Source organism: Brachyistius frenatus, unplaced genomic scaffold (assembly GCF_029030835.1).
Source record: "Brachyistius frenatus isolate BFR_SWC_R1_liver_20210118 unplaced genomic scaffold, ASM2903083v1 Contig_162, whole genome shotgun sequence".
NCBI lineage: Eukaryota > Metazoa > Chordata > Actinopteri > Embiotocidae > Brachyistius > Brachyistius frenatus.
In genome coordinates, this window is record NW_027210761.1 from 436,217 (window position 1) to 453,450 (window position 17,234).

The window sequence follows — 17,234 nt, forward strand, 5'->3', positions numbered from 1 at the left end:
TGCAAGAAATGAATGTAATAAATGCAAATTTGAACACTTTATCCTTCTCGGCATGGATTAGACCACCTTGAAATGGTCGCACGGTGAGTGGTCTGCACTTCTACAGCGCCTCATGTTTACGCACAAATGGTGGCAGAGCTGCTCACCTGGACTCAGGAGCAACTTGCGGGTCAGTGTCTTGCCTAAGGACACTTCAGCAACAACAAAAAAACGTCCTCGCAGCACTGAGTTTAAGTTTTAAAAAGTTTATTACAATAATGAATATAAAGATTGAAAAAAAAAACAAACAACAACTTTAAAATCCAATTAAAATTCCAAGTGGATCATAAATGATTAAAACACAACAAATCAATATAATGTCTGAAACTACAGTCCACGAGTTAAACTGAAACCTGGAGGCAGAGAAACCGTGAGTGAAGCCCTGAAGATGAAAAGACAACGTTATATAAATGTGTTGGCGAATTTTAAAGAGCAATCCTCTGAATAACGGCTTTCAACAATATTCACAACAGTGACATTTCTTTCCAATGTGGATTTAAAAAACAACAACAACAACCTCCCCCTCATCGGCCGTTGCTCAAAACAGTGACGCGTCGGTGAGTTTGTGAGCTTTCCGGGCACTTCTCAAAGTAAAAGTTCTTCCACACTTTGTTTTTGTTTTTTTAAAAGTCGTGTGGTTCTGGCTGCCCCCATCCTGGTCACGGCTGCACGGCTACCTCTTCGCACCGGTGGTTCTTGAAGCTTCTCTGCCAAGTGAACATTTCCCCACACTGGTCGCACATGTACGGCTTCTCTCCGGTATGAACACGTCGGTGCAATTTTAGGTATTTAAAATTCGCAAAACGTCTCTCGCACTGATCACAGCCGTACGGTTTCTCTCCGGTATGAATGCGTTGGTGGATTTTTAGTATACCCAGCTCTAGAAACCTGCTCCCGCAATGCTCACACATGTACGGACTCCCTCCCGTGTGAGTAAATTTGTGTCTTCTGAGGTTACTAAAAGAAGTGTATGCTGCCCCACACTGGTCACATACGTGTGGTTTCCTGCCGGTATGAACATGTTGGTGGGCTTTTAGGTAATATGGTTGCAAAAAACGTTTCCCGCAGTCCCCACAGCGGTACGGTTTGTCACCCTTATGGACACGTATGTGGACTTTTAGGCCTTTTAAACTTGACAAACGTTTCCCACACTCTTCACATTTGTATAGTTTCTCTCCAGTATGAACATGTTGGTGGGCTCTTAGGTCACACGAGTACGTAAAACTTTTCTCACAGTGGTCACAGCGGTGCGGTTTCATCCCAGTATGACTTAGTTGGTGGACTTTTAGGCCTCTTAAACTTGCCAAACTTTTGCCACACTTGTCACAGATGTATGTTATCTTTTCGGTGTGAGTTCCTTTATGAACCTTTAATTCTGCCGATGTTGAGAAGATCTGGTCGCAGTGCTGACAGCGGGGGTGTCTCGGTCTTCTTCTTCCTTTCTGTCGCTGTACAACAGACATAAAAGAGTGGAAGTACGCGAGGTGCCGCGGTGGAACAAACCATGTACAAACCGTTAATGTGGAGGATCAGCAGGGCGATGGCACCGACGACGTGAAATAAAACCAACGTGACAGTTGGGCTGCTTCATTTAAAAAAAAATAAAAATAAAAAAAGATTTCAATAGAAAAGAGCAAAGTAACCCTGTCCTGTCAGTGAGGGATCAAACCCACCAATAGAAACGTCCCATCCATGAGTGTGAGCAACCAGTGGACCACATTCAGTAAAACACCTGGATATGAACAATTATATATTCTAACATCAGCATCTGTCCTCTAATAATAAATCCTCTCCACAAATGATGCCTATTTATTTATTTTTTTACTCACTTTAACATTAAAATGATAATCGGACTCCCCAGACTCGTGTTCGACTCTTTAGTCTCCTTTTTTTTTTTTTTTTTATCGGGGAAGTTCTTAACACTGACCTGTGGATCGGTGGGACCAGAGGAGGGGCCTGCTTGCTCACTGCTGGCGGGGTTCGGAGCGTGCTGCTCCGGCTCGCTGTCCCGGTCCTTCAGGTCCCGGTCGTTCGGGTCCCGGTCCGCTTGCTCACTGCTGGCGGGGTTCGGAGCGTCCTGCTCCGGCTCGCTGTCCCGGTCCTTCGGGTCCCGGTCGTTCGGGTCCCGGTCCGCTTGCTCACTGCTGGCGGGGTTCGGAGCGTGCTGCTCCGGCTCGCTGTCCCGGTCCTTCAGGTCCCGGTCGTTCGGGTCCCGGTCCGCTTGCTCACTGCTGGCGGGGTTAGGAGGGTGCTGCTCCGGTTCGCTGCCCCGGTGCTCCGTGTCCCGGTCCTCCGGGTCCCGGTCCGCTTGCTCACTGCTGGCGGGGTTAAGAGGGTGCTGCTCCGGCTCGCTGCCCCGGTGCTCCGTGTCCCGGTCCTTCGGGTCCCGGTCCGCTTGCTCACTGCTGGCGGGGTTAGGAGGGTGCTGCTCCGGCTCGCTGCCCCGGTGCTCCGTGTCCCGGTCCTCCGGGTCCCGGTCCGCTTGCTCACTGCTGGCGGGGTTTGAAACGTGCTGCTCCGGCTCGCTGCCCCCGTGCTCCGGGTCCCGGTCCTTCGGGTCCCAGTCCTTCGGGTCCCAGTCCTTTGGGTCCCAGTCCTTCGGGTCCCGGTCCGCTTGCTCACTGCTGGCGGGGTTCGAAACGTGCTGCTCCGGCTCGCTGCCCCGGTGCTCCGGGTCCCGGTCCTTCGGGTCCGAGTCCTTCGGGTCCCAGTCCTTCGGGTCCCAGTCCTTTGGGTCCCAGTCCTTCGTGTCCCAGTCCTTCGGGTCCCAGTCCTTCGGGTCCCAGTCCTTCGGGTCCCAGTCCTTCGGGTCCCAGTCCGCTTGCTCACTGCTGGCGGGGTTCGGAAGGTGCTGCTCCGGCTCGCTGCCCCGGTGCTCCGTGTCCCGGTCCTCCGGGTCCCGATCCGCTTGCTCACTGCTGGCGGGGTTCGAAACGTGCTGCGGGTCCCGGTGCTCCGTGTCCCGGTCCTTCGGGTCCCAGTCCTTCGGGTCCCAGTCCTTCGGGTCCCAGTCCGCTTGCTCACTGCTGGCGGGGTTCGGAGGGTGCTGCTCCGGCTCGCTGCCCCGGTGCTCCGTGTCCCGGTCCTTCGGGTCCGGGTCCGCTTGCTCACTGCTGGCGGGGTTCGGAGCGTGCTGCTCCGGCTCGCTGCCCCGGTGCTGCGGGTCCCGGTGCTCCGTGTCCCGGTCCTTCGGGTCCCGGTCCGCTTGCTCACTGCTGGCGGGGTTCGAAACGTGCTGCTCCGGCTCGCTGCCCCGGTGCTGCGGGTCCCGGTGCTCCGTGTCCCGGTCCTTCGGGTCCCGGTCCGCTTGCTCACTGCTGGCGGCGTTCGGAGCGTGCTGCTCCGGCTCGCTGCCCCGGTGCTGCGGGTCCCGGTCCTTCGGGTCCCGGTCCCCCGTATTCGTTACAGTCCTGCAGCGGTCCTGGTCGTTGGAGTCCAGCAGCTCCGGGTCGTTGTTCTCCTCCATCATTGGGTCTTGTCATCAACCTTGTTGTCGAAATCCTGCAACTCTCCACGCCGACTCGTGGACGCTGTCAGACGCCGCCACTTAGCAGTTTAAAAGCCCTCCGTGTTCTCGCGATGCCACAAAGTCTCACGGTAACTTCAAACTCGTTCTTGAGCTTCGGTTTAATTCCGCTCCCTTAGTTACTGTCAAATAGTTAAGTATCGGCAGTAAAATAAGTATTATTACTTCTTATAATTAAAGTATCGGCAGTAAAATAAGTATTATTACTTTTTATAATTAAAGTATCGGCAGTGAGATAAGTATTATTACTTCTTATAATTAAAGTATCGGCAGTAAAATAAGTATTATTACTTTTTATAATTAAAGTATCGGCAGTAAAATAAGTATTATTACTTCTTATAATTAAAGTATCGGCAGTAAAATAAGTATTATTACTTCTTATAATTAAAGTATCGGCAGTAAAATAAGTATTATTACTTCTTATAATTAAAGTATCGGCAGTAAAATAAGTATTATTACTTCTTATAATTAAAGTATCGGCAGTGAGATAAGTATTATTACTTCTTATAATTAAAGTATCGGCAGTAAGATAAGTATTATTACTTCTTATAATTAAAGTATCGGCAGTAAAATAAGTATTATTACTTCTTATAATTAAAGTATCGGCAGTGAGATAAGTATTATTACTTCTTATAATTAAAGTATCGGCAGTAAAATAAGTATTATTACTTCTTATAATTAAAGTATCGGCAGTAAAATAAGTATTATTACTTCTTATAATTAAAGTATCGGCAGTAAGATAAGTATTATTACTTCTTATAATTAAAGTATCGGCAGTGAGATAAGTATTATTACTTCTTATAATTAAAGTATCGGCAGTAAAATAAGTATTATTACTTTTTATACTTAAAGTATCAGCAATAAAATAAGTATTATTACTTCTTATAATTAAAGTATCGGCAGTAACATAAGTATTATCGCTTCTTATAATTAAAGTATCGGCAGTGAGATAAGTATTATTACTTTTTATAATTAAAGTATTGGCAGTAAAATAAGTAGTATTACTTCATTTAATTAAAATATCAGCTCCTTGACGTGCTTGTCGTTTGTATCCTGAGCTGAAAGTGTCTCCTTATCGCAGATTACTTCCAACATTTCATTAGTAAAAGAAAGATTGTTGTATTTTATTATTTGTGAGGTTGAAGTCTTTCTTTTTGTTATCCCAAAGTGTTTTCAACTATTTCAACATTGGTCCTAAAGCAGTCAGATTTTATTTGGTTTACAAAACACATCCGTCATCATTACAATTTTCATCCATCATTGTAATTAAAACAGCAAATTTAAAATCAGAGGTTAATTCAGAATACACACAGCTACAGATCTACTAAAAGCTCGTGTATGTGTGCTGGTTTTATAAGAATGAAAACAGGTTTAATTTATAAGCACTTCATTTGGTTTCTATGCACAAATCATTTTTTTTTGCCAAGTAACTAACATTGTTGTGTATACAATACAGAACAATTCAAATATTACACAACATAGTACATAGTGTATTTTATGTAATGAAGTCAAATACTTCGGCGCGGTACCAGGTACTTCAGTAAATCTACTTTCCAAGTGTTTGTGGAGATTTCTAATTTTTTTTAAACAGGCCTGCATTACAAACTAGGGCTGTTGCATTATGGGAAGTGGAGGATCCAGCATTTGCTTTTAGAGTCACAGAATCTCAGCCTCATTTCGTTTTGACTGTTTAATCCCGAGTCGTTAAAACACTGGACAGTAAAGTCGCTTTCTTTTTTTTTTTTTCCTACTCGGTAGAAACATCTCACAAACACCACCAGACCGGAAAAAAAAAGGGTATTTTTTATTTTTTTATTTCTTTGTTACAAACAAGATGAAAAGGTGGTCCTTTACTTGCCGGGGAGGATGATACCGTCGTACTGAAACAGAACAGGGAGAAGTTGGGGTTAATTTTGAAGAAATTAAAATTCAACGTGACTTTTCTTAAGAAGAGAGGACATCACAAAAACACAACGCTAATTAAACTCTGTAATTTAGAGTAATGAAATGATCCACCGAATCACACGTTTCACTTAAACTTGAATCCAAGAATGAAACATGTTAAGGTTCGTGTGTACTCACTTTCTGCTGGAACCAGCGCATTGCCTCCTCTTTGCGGATGCGGTGCCTGAAACCGATGCGGCCTCTTTTCCGCTTCTTGTCGGCGATGCTGAAGCCGGGTCTGCCCAGGACCTGAACACGAAAGGAGGAGGGAGGGAGGAAGAGCGGCTCAGTGAAGCTTTAGCCCGACATAAAAACACATCAGTTAAAATCTGTGAGGCTGAAGCTCAGAGCGCTTCACCTCGAGTACTGATGGACAACCAAATGTTCAAGTTGTAACTTTTAAACTGTTAAAAAAAAAAAAAAAAAAGGGAAAAATAAAATGCTCATTTTAAGAGTAAATTTAACACCAATAAATCTGAAGAATTTTGTAAAATGGCACAAATATATATCGGGTATATTTTTTTAACACCTTCTGGTCACTCAAAGCTTCTTTCCATTGAAAAATGTAGATAACGAGACAAAAACTACAGAGAATAAATATTAGTGACGCAATAAGAGACGGCTGAACCAGCGTCTCCACAGCTGGGATCGGTAGCGTTCAGTACCAAACCCACAAATAAATTCATACACGAGATACAGGAAGTATTGACACCGGCACTACACCATCATCGAGGTCTCGTGGCATTACTCCTTGAAGTCTCTAAGCTTGCTTTGCTCTCATTTGTCCACCAGAGGGCAGCGTGGAGCGCTGAACACACATCTTCACTCCATCTGTGCACCAACCAAAAACACACCAACCAAAAACACACCACATCGCCCATAAATACAACCGTCATCTGTCGGGATAATAAAATGATAACGGGACTCGGCTTCATCAGGTGAGCTACTTCTGGATGTTAACTTTACAGACAATTTAAAAAAAAAAAAACAGGTACATAAACACGTGTTCAACAATCAAGAGAACTTCAACACGGTCAAAGTGTCGAAGTCATAAATAGATTTTCCATTAAACAACTCAATCGTGGTACTAATGTAATGCAAAAATAAGTAAACAACTTCCTCGATCGCTGCAAGGGAACGAATTCAAGCCTTCTGAGAAACCGTTCATCCAAAACGAAACGCCACACTGCAAAAAGTGACTCGGAGCCATTAAACGAGGTAAATAACGATCAAATAAATGCAACCAACACCCGTTGAACTCCAGTGTCCATCTCAGTTCTGTCTTATTTAAACGCATTAAGTCCTGTTTAACTTGAGGTGTAGTTAAATTCACTCCATTACAACCTCTCTGGTGTGTGTGTTGCGTTAAAACCACCCCGATGTGTGCAGTTAATCAATAACCAGAAGGAGTCCAACGGCACGGCCGCGCCTCAAACGGCCGCGCGGCGTTCCTCGTGGGTCTCTTACCACGTAGAAGTCCAGTCCGTAGATGCCGATGCTGGGGTCGTACTTGATGCCCAGGTCGATGTGCTCCTGGATGCCGAAGCCGAAGTTTCCGGTGTCGGAGAAGTTGTTCTTTCTCAACTCGTACTCGCGCACCTGAACGAAGGAGAAGCAGAGGAGAGACGTTTTGTGGCAACAAGCGCGACGAAACTGTTCGTTTCAGTTTTAAGTCTCCGACACACAAAACTTTTTTTTTGTTTTTCCTGTATTTGTCGTCAAGTTTTAAAAGTCTGTAAAAGATTTTTTTTTTTAAAGCCATTAAGCAAAGTTAAAGCAGAACTGTGAATGTCTAGTTAACTCAAAACTTTATTTCTTCATTAGTTCAATAACATTTACTTTAATATTCAAGCACAAAACAAAATCAAGACACAAGTGAATTTCAGCCTTTCCTGTCTTTTAGTGTGGAGCCGCAACCATTAGTTGATGACTCAATTAGCTGATCAAAATTTGATTTGCATACCATCTCGGATCTAAAAAAAATAAATCAAAATAAAATGTCTGATTCCAGCTGCTTAAATATAAAATATTTCCTTTACGTCTCCATAATGAACTTCTGGTTGTGGACTGTTGGTCTGGATAAAACAAGCCACAGGCAGCAAAAAGAGAAAAAAAAAAAGACGTGTCTATATACACAATATTTTCCCAAGTGTTCCCGATATGGGATAGAAAAGAGGCCGGAGGTCCAAATGTTGGGAGATCTTGATCAAAGACTCCCAAATGTCCCGGTGAGCGCAGAACCGTTTCTTTACAGAGTCTGGGTCGAGCGAACGGTTCATTACTGACCAAGTTTTAAATAAGACCCATAAAATAAAGCGATTTCAATGAAATATCACTTTTTTTTTTTTTTTTTTAAAGTTAAGATTCAGCACATTTTTCCTTAATGAACCCAATAAGTTCACGATTAGTTCAAGGACCATCGGAAATCTAAAAACTCCACGATAACGTCTATTTTTTTAGTTTCTGGCTATGAAAGAAAAGAAAAGAAGTGTCATTTAAAGAAAATATACTTTTCAAACCCTCCCACGGGTCGAGAAGTTAACCGTCAGTGTTCCTGTTATAAATAATCGATTAATCCACTACTTGGTGCGGCTTTATTATAAAAAACCCAGATATTTCTCCTCTTCGGGCATCTCAAAGCGAACCCGTCCGAGGAGGAAGATCAAACTACTTCCACGGACATCTGGAGGGTTACAAGCGAGCGGCTGACCTTCAGTCCTTTCTCCAGGATCTCCTCCGCTTTGGCTCCTCGGACGGTGCAGTGGACAGCGATCTTTTCATTTCTACGGATACCGAAGGATCTCACAGTGTAACGAGCTGCAAAGGGGAACCACAAGAAACAACAAAAAACAAACTTTAAATCCTGTGAACACATTCAGATAGGACTCCTCCACCTCCTCCACCTCCTCCACCACCAGGTACCGACCCTTGGAGAAGACGGGGGTCTGTCCCGTCAGCTGCTCCAGCACCTTGGCGGCCCTCGTCAGCCTGTCTCCGCTCTCACCGACGCAGATGTTGAGGCAGAGCTTGCGGATGCGGAGTTCTCTCATGGGGTTCTCCTTCTTCTCACCCTGGTCCTGGAAAAACAAACAAACAAACACAAACAAACAAACACACCGTTATTACTCTGTTCTTCCCGGACCAACACATGCCGGCCGGAGGACATGTCTGTACATATCTCCCCCCCCCCCATCCTCCTCCCCCCCTCCCGCTGCTGCTTTTAGTATCACTTTAAACCGCTTTAAAACAAAAACAACTTAAAAACACGTCCGGACGACGTGTCCCAACATAACCGAGAACCAACTCTAAATATTTAATTTCCGGAGGCTAACACGTTAGCATCACTCGGCTGTCCACTTCTTTTTTTTTTAAAACCCAAATATTCCGTTTCGTTTATTGAAGAAATACGAGTCTAATTTAATCGTTCACGACGGACTCGAAGTCTCCGGTCGCCGATCAGCCGTTCGGATGCTCCTGCGGCGCCGATGGCTGCGGATTTAAACGGTAACTTGGGTTTTGATCGCCATCGCAGAATGTGAGACACCACTCACCGCCATGTTGGATCACTTGAAGAGGGCGTTACATTTCCGGCGGTGGGAATTTATAGCTTTGTGTTTAACGCAAATGGGACCGGGGGAACACCGCGGAGCAACGCGAACGTTCCTAATTAAGAAATACAGTAAAGGCAAGATGTGACTGAACTAATCGTGAAGTTACGAACGTAAATTAAATAAATAAACGTAAAAATTAAACGTTTAACGACAGAGGTTGTATTTTGTTCCGTTTGATTGTTTGATATAGATATATACTGTACTGTATATACTGTGCATTTTATATTTAATATTTTTACTGCTATTTTATTGCTTTCTATTATTTTATTATTATCTATTGCTTCCTGTATGCTGCTGTAGCGAAAAAAATGTCCCCTGGGGGATTAATAAAGTAACTACCTAACCTAACCTAATTAATGACAATTAATTAGCAACTAATTGACAAGTGAACGTATCCTCAAAGGCTTGGTTTATCAATTTAAAAAAGGCTTCAAGCTAAAATATCAAACCTTCACTGTTTCCCGTTTCCAAAAATATTTTTATATATGTTTTTATAAAACTAAATATCTTTTTATTTTTGTAGTTTTGGTCAGAAAAAAAACAAGCAATTTTAAAATGGGGCTTTGTGAAATTGTGATGGGCATTTTATTTTATGAATGATCATTGGAGATAATAAGAATCAGATTAATTTTAGAAGGAAAAATTCATTAGCTTTGATCCTATTCATTAATTTCTCACTGTGTATGCTTTCCTATCAACGTTCAGTCTCTTTAATACGTGGTATTCCACCGACAAAAAAAGGGTAGTCATTTCATTTAAGACCTCTTTTTAATTTGGAAAGTCTATAAGATGTCACAGTACACTGGAATTTACAAAAACACAATGTAGTACCAAAACACTTTAAAAAAAAAAAAAAAAAAAAAAAAGTTGAATCAACCCCAAAACTTTTCTTCTTTTTTTTTTAAATCAGAAAAGAGGGTTTTACACAAAAGCATTGTGAAATAAATAATGAAACATTGAGGAGCAAAAGTGGAAATTTTCTTTTTAAAGCTGCTCAAGAATTAATAATGGCTTATTTAAAAAAATTAAAAAAAAAAAAAAGTAAACAATCTTTATTGAAAACAAACTTAAGAAAAGTTGTTTGACATTGCACATTTCTAAAACCTGCATCACTTCATTAATGTCTCTTGCAGTGAGACTATTAATTAATTAAATGATGAAATCCATATGGGCTGTTGCCCATTATGACCTGGTTTTCATATCATATTTTATATATTTAGTGTCTGTACTCATTTTCCATTACTTACTAAAGAGGACACAAGCCAAAACTACAGCAAACGCCAGGACGAGTACAGTCATGAATGTAGCAGAGAGAGTCGGTGAGGAGGATTTTTCAGTGGAGGCCTCAGCGAAGGTTTCTTCTGAAATCCTCACTGGTCTCAGAGGTGGGAGTGGAACCGGAGGCTTCAGGAGGGGCAGGCCTTCGTTCCTCTGCTCATTCAGGGCGCTGACGAGGAAAGCCAGCGCTTTGCGAGGGAAGACGGCCTGCGCGAAGAGGTTGCATTCGGGGACAAAGAAGTGAGGGAGGACGCGTCTGCGTGCGTGGTCCTCCAGAGCTCCGAGGAGGTACACGAAGCAGGTAGGAAGCTGCTGAGGAGCCCACATGGAGTCGTCGAACCTGACAGACGATGCACAGGGGAAAGAAAACAGCGGCGATGGAAATATGAATGAAGGATTGTGACTGAAGAAAACTCAGATCTGAGTGTGTGCAGTTACGTTCAGATACATTACATCAACTGTCTGTCTGTGTGGATTAAAGGACCATTTTCTGAACATTTACAAAGAACCCGAGCTGCATTTTATAAAACTTTTTTCTTGTGCCAGATTTTTCCCTATAAAGCATCCGATAAAAGACCATGTTCTTTGTTTGTAATGTAATTAAAGAAGTTTTCTTGACGTTTGACAAGTGTTTCAAATGTATTTCCGGTTACTTGTTGGTCCGTGTGGGCTTCTACGTGTCGTCTTATATTAGTGCACTCCCATTGGTGCGACAGCAAATATTTCTACCTCTAAATTACATCACTTTTTCTGATGAATTCATCCTCTACATTTCACATCAGGAGAAATATGGGGTTCGGTGTCTCACACAAGGACACTTCAACATGTTAGACGGTCTCAGGAATCAAGCGATTAATGGCCTGACCAGTCACTGTTTCTACATCTGCTGTTATTGTAGCCTTGAAATAAGGAATTTGAGGAGTACCTGGAGGAAAGGGTGTGGAGGAAGGCGGTCTTGCCGTGGTACGAGCAGAGGTCATCCAGCTCTTTGGGAAAACGTTGTTTCAGACCCTCAATCAGAGATTTGAGGAGCATTAAACACGGCTTTCTGTAAATAAACATTTTTTAAATGACAAAATTATTGCAGAAAGGACCCACAACAAGTATTTTTTTCATGTTTATGTCTTCATCCTGAACAATATTTACAGTTATCTATAAAAATTAACTAAAATACTTATTGTTGACGCTGGTAAACAGTTTTATCCGGTGAACTACTTTGTTAAAAATGCTCTTTGAACACTGTAATACTAAGTTTGGATCTGTAAATGCAGATTTTCTATTAAGTTATAAGTCATTTGACGAATTGACAGCACAAACACCGATCAACACTGGAGTCAAACCAATCACATGTCGATTGAGATTTTGTTTAAATGACAGCTGAGACTGCGGTACTGATTATGTGGGAGAAGAAGTAAAGAATAGATTTCTAAAAGAGTTCAGAGTCTCACCGGCAGCATTTGGTGGCGTTACTCTCACAGCAGGTTTTCTTGTTGCCGTGAGACATGATGATTTTCTTCTCAACGTGAGAGAACGAAATCCTCCAGCTCTCTGAGGAGGAAAAACAAAACAACGCCGAACATTGTGATGTCACAGTGAAGCTGACTTTTGTACTTTCGGATATAAAATGTCATCACTTCATCATTTTATCCTGTCAGACATTCGTGGGACATGTTGTCATAAACTAGCTGATCAATTCACGAGTTATTGCCACAAACGTGTTTTGTGAGGTCACGGTGACCTCTGACCTTTGGCCACACATTTTTTTTTTTTTTAAACCAGTTCATCCTCGAGTCCAAGTGAAGGTTTGTGGCAACTTTGAGGGAACTCTGTCGAACCGTTCTCGAGATGTCGTGTTTACGCGAATGGGACGGACCGATAGGACGGACACGAGCTCACTGTGACCTTTGACCTTCAAAATCTATTCAGTTCATCCTTGCGTCCAAGTGGAAGGAACAGGAGTGAAAGTCCACTTCCTGTGTCACCCTCTATTCAGCAGCTGCTGATGCTCTTGTCTCCTCTCCCGTCTTTATGAAGTCTCACAGTCTTCATTGTTTCACGTGAAGCGCCGTGTGTTGAAATTAGACACAAATCAGGCCAAAACTCAGAAATCTGTGCTGTTAACGGGTTCTTTTATACACCTGTTTAATCACTTTTACTTCATTGAGGCGGTACTGATGACCCAGTTTTTTAATAACTTTACATTTTTAGATCACTGCACAGGGGTTGACTCACTCTGATTGTGTGTGAAATAAACTACACATTGATGTCAAACAGATAGACGTGCTTTTGTGTCCGTACTTTAGGGAACAGGTGTAACTTCCTCTCACCTTTGGCGTCCTCGCCGAGGTTTCGTCCTTTGGGCCTCTTCGGTACGAAGTAACACGGCAAACCTTTGATTTCCTGGCGGATCTTCTTGCCAAGCCAGTTGTCCACATCTGGACCGTTACGGACAGCGGACGGCCAACCCTGAACCTCCAAACCGACACGAGGACACGTGAGGACACGAGCTCAATAGGTACAACACTATTAACACAGCTACTGTTTCTACTCCTCATTTTCCTTCTATAACGGTTGCCAACATTTAAACACTCACTTATTACTAATATTACAACTAATTCTGATTAGATTGCTTTGGTTTTAACAGGATACAGCATTAACACTGATTCACATATGGGCTGTTAGTAAACTTAAACTGAATAATGAATTGTAATGGTTTTGTCTTGTATGACTTGTTCTCTTTGCTCTTTTCTCTGTGGCTCCTCTTGAGTCCAAAATAGGTTTGAATTGAAATTAGAAAGTGGTTCCACATATTTTTTTTTATGCTATAAATTGAATTAAAGTGAAATAAATGAAAACTACTTTAAAAAAAAGTTAAGAATTTAAGCTACCAGAGAGTTTCAGAGTCATATACATTTCATCAAAATAAAACACATGAAAAAATATAAACAAAACTTGCAGCTCATCTACTGACAGTCAGAAGTAACACGGATTAGTTTTTCAGCATCGGACTGAAACAAGATGTTCCTAATGTTGACACTATAGCACAGGTGAAAGAAGGCGATCCTAGAGGCTTGTTTAATGTGTGAGTTAAAGGACATATACGTGCCAAAAATAACTGAGAGGTTCCTCATGGTACTGCTGGAGGTCAAGGAGATGCCATCCAGAAAAACTACCTGGTCAGATAGTGTTTCTCAGGTGCAAAATACAAAAGGTCAAAGGTCAGCAAACTTTAAGTCATCCAGGCCTTTACGTCTTTGATTTATCATGTATGTGAGTAACACAAACAATGATTTTTAAATCTAAGTTTTCTGATTAGTTTTGTGTTTCATCGTTAACATGGATATATTTAATGTTTACCTCCAGTGAAGGAACCACGTCCACGGAGATCAACTCCTCTCCGTTGCTCTCAGGGCTGCACAAAGACAAAGTGACGGCCGGGGAGTTCGGACGTTTCCTGTTGACCTCCCAGCGGCAGTTTCCATCAGGAACTGCAGACCAGAAAAGGAACAAACAGAAGTTTTTTTTAATATTCATGATAAACCAGACACCATTTTGAGACCTCCAACTATTATGATTAAGATTGATGCAGCATTAACGGTGCTTTATTTCTGTTGGTCGAGTTGCAGTTGAAAATTTTTTGAACGTGTTCAATAACGTCATTGTTTACTTGCTCATTGTTATAAAGCTATTCTCTACTTTACAGTTTAGATTAGACAGAAGAGAGAGACATTTTTAAAATCTGACCTGGTGATGAGCACAAACAGATTTAATATATTTCTAATCCGTTGAGCCTCAAGGTGTCCAGTTTGGCCTTACAGTTGTTCAGCAGTTTTTCCACTGAATTAGAAATTTTAAGAAATAGACTCAGGCTTAAAGTTAAAAAGGTCTTCAGCTTATAATTTAAAGGAATTAGTGGTTTGATTGCATCAGATTAGTGTCAAAAAGAAGCAGCAGCATCGACAGACTGAAGCACGAGGAAGCAAACGATCGGTACAAACTATGAGGTCAAGAAGAAGAACTAAAAAGTCAGATGTGAAGCAGAGCACCTTTGTAGTTCTTGAGGAACTTGCGGACCAGGCGAAACATCTCACTCAGGACCTGGCTTGACGAGAGCGTGAGCGTGTTCTCCAAAAGAAAGGCTTGCACGGGGGTCCGAGTGGGCCGGGTGAGGTTGATCCGGTAGAAAATGCCACCGTCGAGCATCGTGATGTTGAGGCGTGTAGGAAGCTGAAGCTTCAGCATCATGTCGAACTCATCGGGGTTGTGGATCTGAGACATGAGGACAAATCAAATAAAACATACCGTATTTAATATGAAAGTGAGGTTTTATTTTGACAGGGCGACTGTGAAGCTATTTAGATGTATTTCCTGTTGAAACAGAACAGTGAGGCTTAAATCAAATATAAAACGCTGAACTGTTACAGTAGTTGTGGAGAGAAATAAAGTAATGGTTTTATTGGTCACATTTTGCAACCACGGTTTCATGGCAAAACGTGAAATAGACACGCTGGCCCACTACAGAAAAATGTGAAATAGATACACTTGTCTGGGCGTAAAAGTTACACGTTTTCCTGTAGTGGGTGAAAACAAAACTTACTGCTTGCATAGAATCATACGAATTGTAGGAAAATAAAACTTATAGCTAAATTAGCACATGGTTGGGGTTTGGAAAAAAATATAAACATAGTTGGAGTTTGAAAAACAAAAATAACTCCACAAAAATATGGTCACCTCCTGGATTCGAACGTCATCGTCCCACCTGACTGTCAGTGACCCCTCTCTTAATACCACCAAAAATGTCTTTTGTTGCCTCTGTTGTGAGACTTTGGTCACATGATCCTGTGTCACATGACGTTTTATGTGTGTGAAAGTTTCACGCTTTCAAAACATGTTATTTTCACACCTAGACAGGCCACAGCGTGGCTATTTCACATTTTGCTGTGATACTGGGTTTCATTTTTTTTAGTTGTATTTGAGCAGGTTCAGGTGTCCTTTGGACTTTTTAATTTATATAGTTTCCAGTGACACATATTTCTTTGTTGTTGTGGGAGTTGAATTAGACTGAATAGGTGCAATGAGTAAAGCTGTCCACATGGACGTGTTTTAATCTTTGTGATTCATATTTTCACTCCTGTGAGAGAAAGAATATGTGCAATAGTTTGTCTGTTTGAGGAAAAAAATAATCCAAAGTGAGAAACTGCAGAAACTGTGGTTGGTTATCGTGACCTAACCTTAACTTTCTCAAAGTAGCTGCCGGTGGTGAGGAAGTCCGCTGACTGGAAGAAAGGCTGATCAGTGTTGCTCCTCAGGAACTTCAGCAGGTTTTCACGGAAATCGTTGACCACCTCCGCGGCCCAGCGGCGGTCCGTCAGCCGGATCTTGAGGTCTTTGGCGTTGAGTTTGATCCAGTCGGCCAGCCTCGGTGAGACGGACTCCTCGACCAGCGTCGATTCCTCCTCTGCAGAGAGACAGCAGGCAGCAGAGCGTTTTAATACAGAGCGGTAGTGATAAGCTGCCACGACAACAGAGAAATGCAAACACTTTAAGGTACAGCTGCCAAACGTTTTGAGTTTAACATCACCTGATTGTTGCTGCTGAACTTTCAGGCTTTGTCTCGCTGGTGTTTGACGCAGAGGAGTGGATTTTCTTCTGTTCTCTTTCTGCTGCTTTGCTCCATTCGGACTGACCTCGCCGTCCATAACTTAGCCTTTAACAAACACAACATAATCTGCTGTTGCAGTGTGATGGTTTTCTAACAACTCTGATTTGTGCTGGTTTGTCTGATGGTAACAACAGGTCAATGTTTTAACGGAAGAGACACTGTGTTTGTGCTATTTCTGCATCAAAATGCACAAGTGTTGGTTTTGATTTTATAAAAAAAGGAAGTCAGACAAAGTAATGAATTTGAATTTGATGCTGATAATTATAAGAACGTTTCCTTCAGACAGTGACCTTTGACCTTTCACCCTTAAAATCAAATCGCTTTATGCTCGAGTCCAAGTGAGTGTTTGCGCCACATATAAAGGAAGTCCCCTAAGGCGTTGCTGAGATATCACATTCCCATGAATGGCAGAGACGTAAGGGCACAGTGGCTATTCTGTCCTCAGAGTAAGTGTCAGACTACACTTCGATAGATAGCGAACATACTGTTGTATAGAGAGTCAGACGAAGAAGTAAAGTTGAATGAACCTTTACTGTTTTTGTTCCTCTTCTCATGTACAACAATCTTTTTTCGTAAAACTGAAATAAAGACAAAATAAATCACTCAATCAATAAACTATGTCAAAATAAACTTACATATCTTTGTTAAATCACCTTCCTTTTCAACAAACAAGTCATTGCTTAATAATTAACATTTTACCGAGTCATCACAATGACACATCCTAACTCGCTCCATAAAACATACCTCTTTATATTAAAATTTCTATGTAAACATTCAATAAACAATACAATTCAGCACATATGATATTTTCAAGGCACTCAACATAAGAAAGGCAGAGGATTACGAGAACAGGACAGACGCATGAGAGCGACACGAGGTCGCTGTGACCTTCAACTTTGACCTTTGACCACTAAACTCTGACCAGTTCATCCTTGAGGCCAAGTGAACGGTTGTGCCAAATGTGAAGAAGTTTCCCCCTGGCTTTGCTGAGATGTCATGTTCATAAAAGTGGGTCCCATTGGGGTCACAGTGACCTTAACGTTTGACCTTTGCCCCCCAAAATCGTATCAGTTCATTGTTGGTACCAATTGAATGTTTTTGCCAAGTTTGATGAAATTTCCTCGAGGTGTTCTTGAGGTATCGCATTCACGAGAACGGGACGGACTGAGAAACA

The 17,234-nt window shown here is 42.3% G+C and overlaps 3 protein-coding genes across 3 annotated transcripts; all 3 read right to left on the minus strand.

The window, feature by feature from the left end:
- Positions 1-698: 698 nt before the first annotated feature.
- Positions 699-3,505, minus strand: LOC138631639 (protein starmaker-like). Its single transcript, XM_069716717.1, has 2 exons — positions 1,967-3,505; positions 699-746 (listed from the first exon to the last, which is right to left on the minus strand). The coding sequence occupies exons 1-2, from the start codon at positions 3,503-3,505 to the stop codon at positions 699-701; spliced, it is 1,587 nt and encodes a 528-aa protein (XP_069572818.1).
- Positions 3,506-5,347: 1,842 nt separating this feature from the next.
- rpl11 (ribosomal protein L11) lies at positions 5,348-9,116 on the minus strand. Its single transcript, XM_069716710.1, has 6 exons — positions 9,061-9,116; positions 8,436-8,586; positions 8,220-8,326; positions 6,977-7,108; positions 5,648-5,758; positions 5,348-5,445 (listed from the first exon to the last, which is right to left on the minus strand). Exons 1-6 carry the CDS (start codon positions 9,064-9,066, stop codon positions 5,416-5,418), a joined length of 537 nt encoding a protein of 178 aa, XP_069572811.1. The 5' UTR covers positions 9,067-9,116; the 3' UTR covers positions 5,348-5,415.
- Positions 9,117-10,062: 946 nt separating this feature from the next.
- On the minus strand, positions 10,063-16,101 carry LOC138631652 (cyclic GMP-AMP synthase). Its single transcript, XM_069716736.1, has 8 exons — positions 15,980-16,101; positions 15,630-15,856; positions 14,445-14,667; positions 13,756-13,886; positions 12,726-12,870; positions 11,847-11,946; positions 11,324-11,446; positions 10,063-10,738 (listed from the first exon to the last, which is right to left on the minus strand). The coding sequence occupies exons 1-8, from the start codon at positions 16,095-16,097 to the stop codon at positions 10,360-10,362; spliced, it is 1,446 nt and encodes a 481-aa protein (XP_069572837.1). The 5' UTR covers positions 16,098-16,101; the 3' UTR covers positions 10,063-10,359.
- Positions 16,102-17,234: the final 1,133 nt, after the last annotated feature.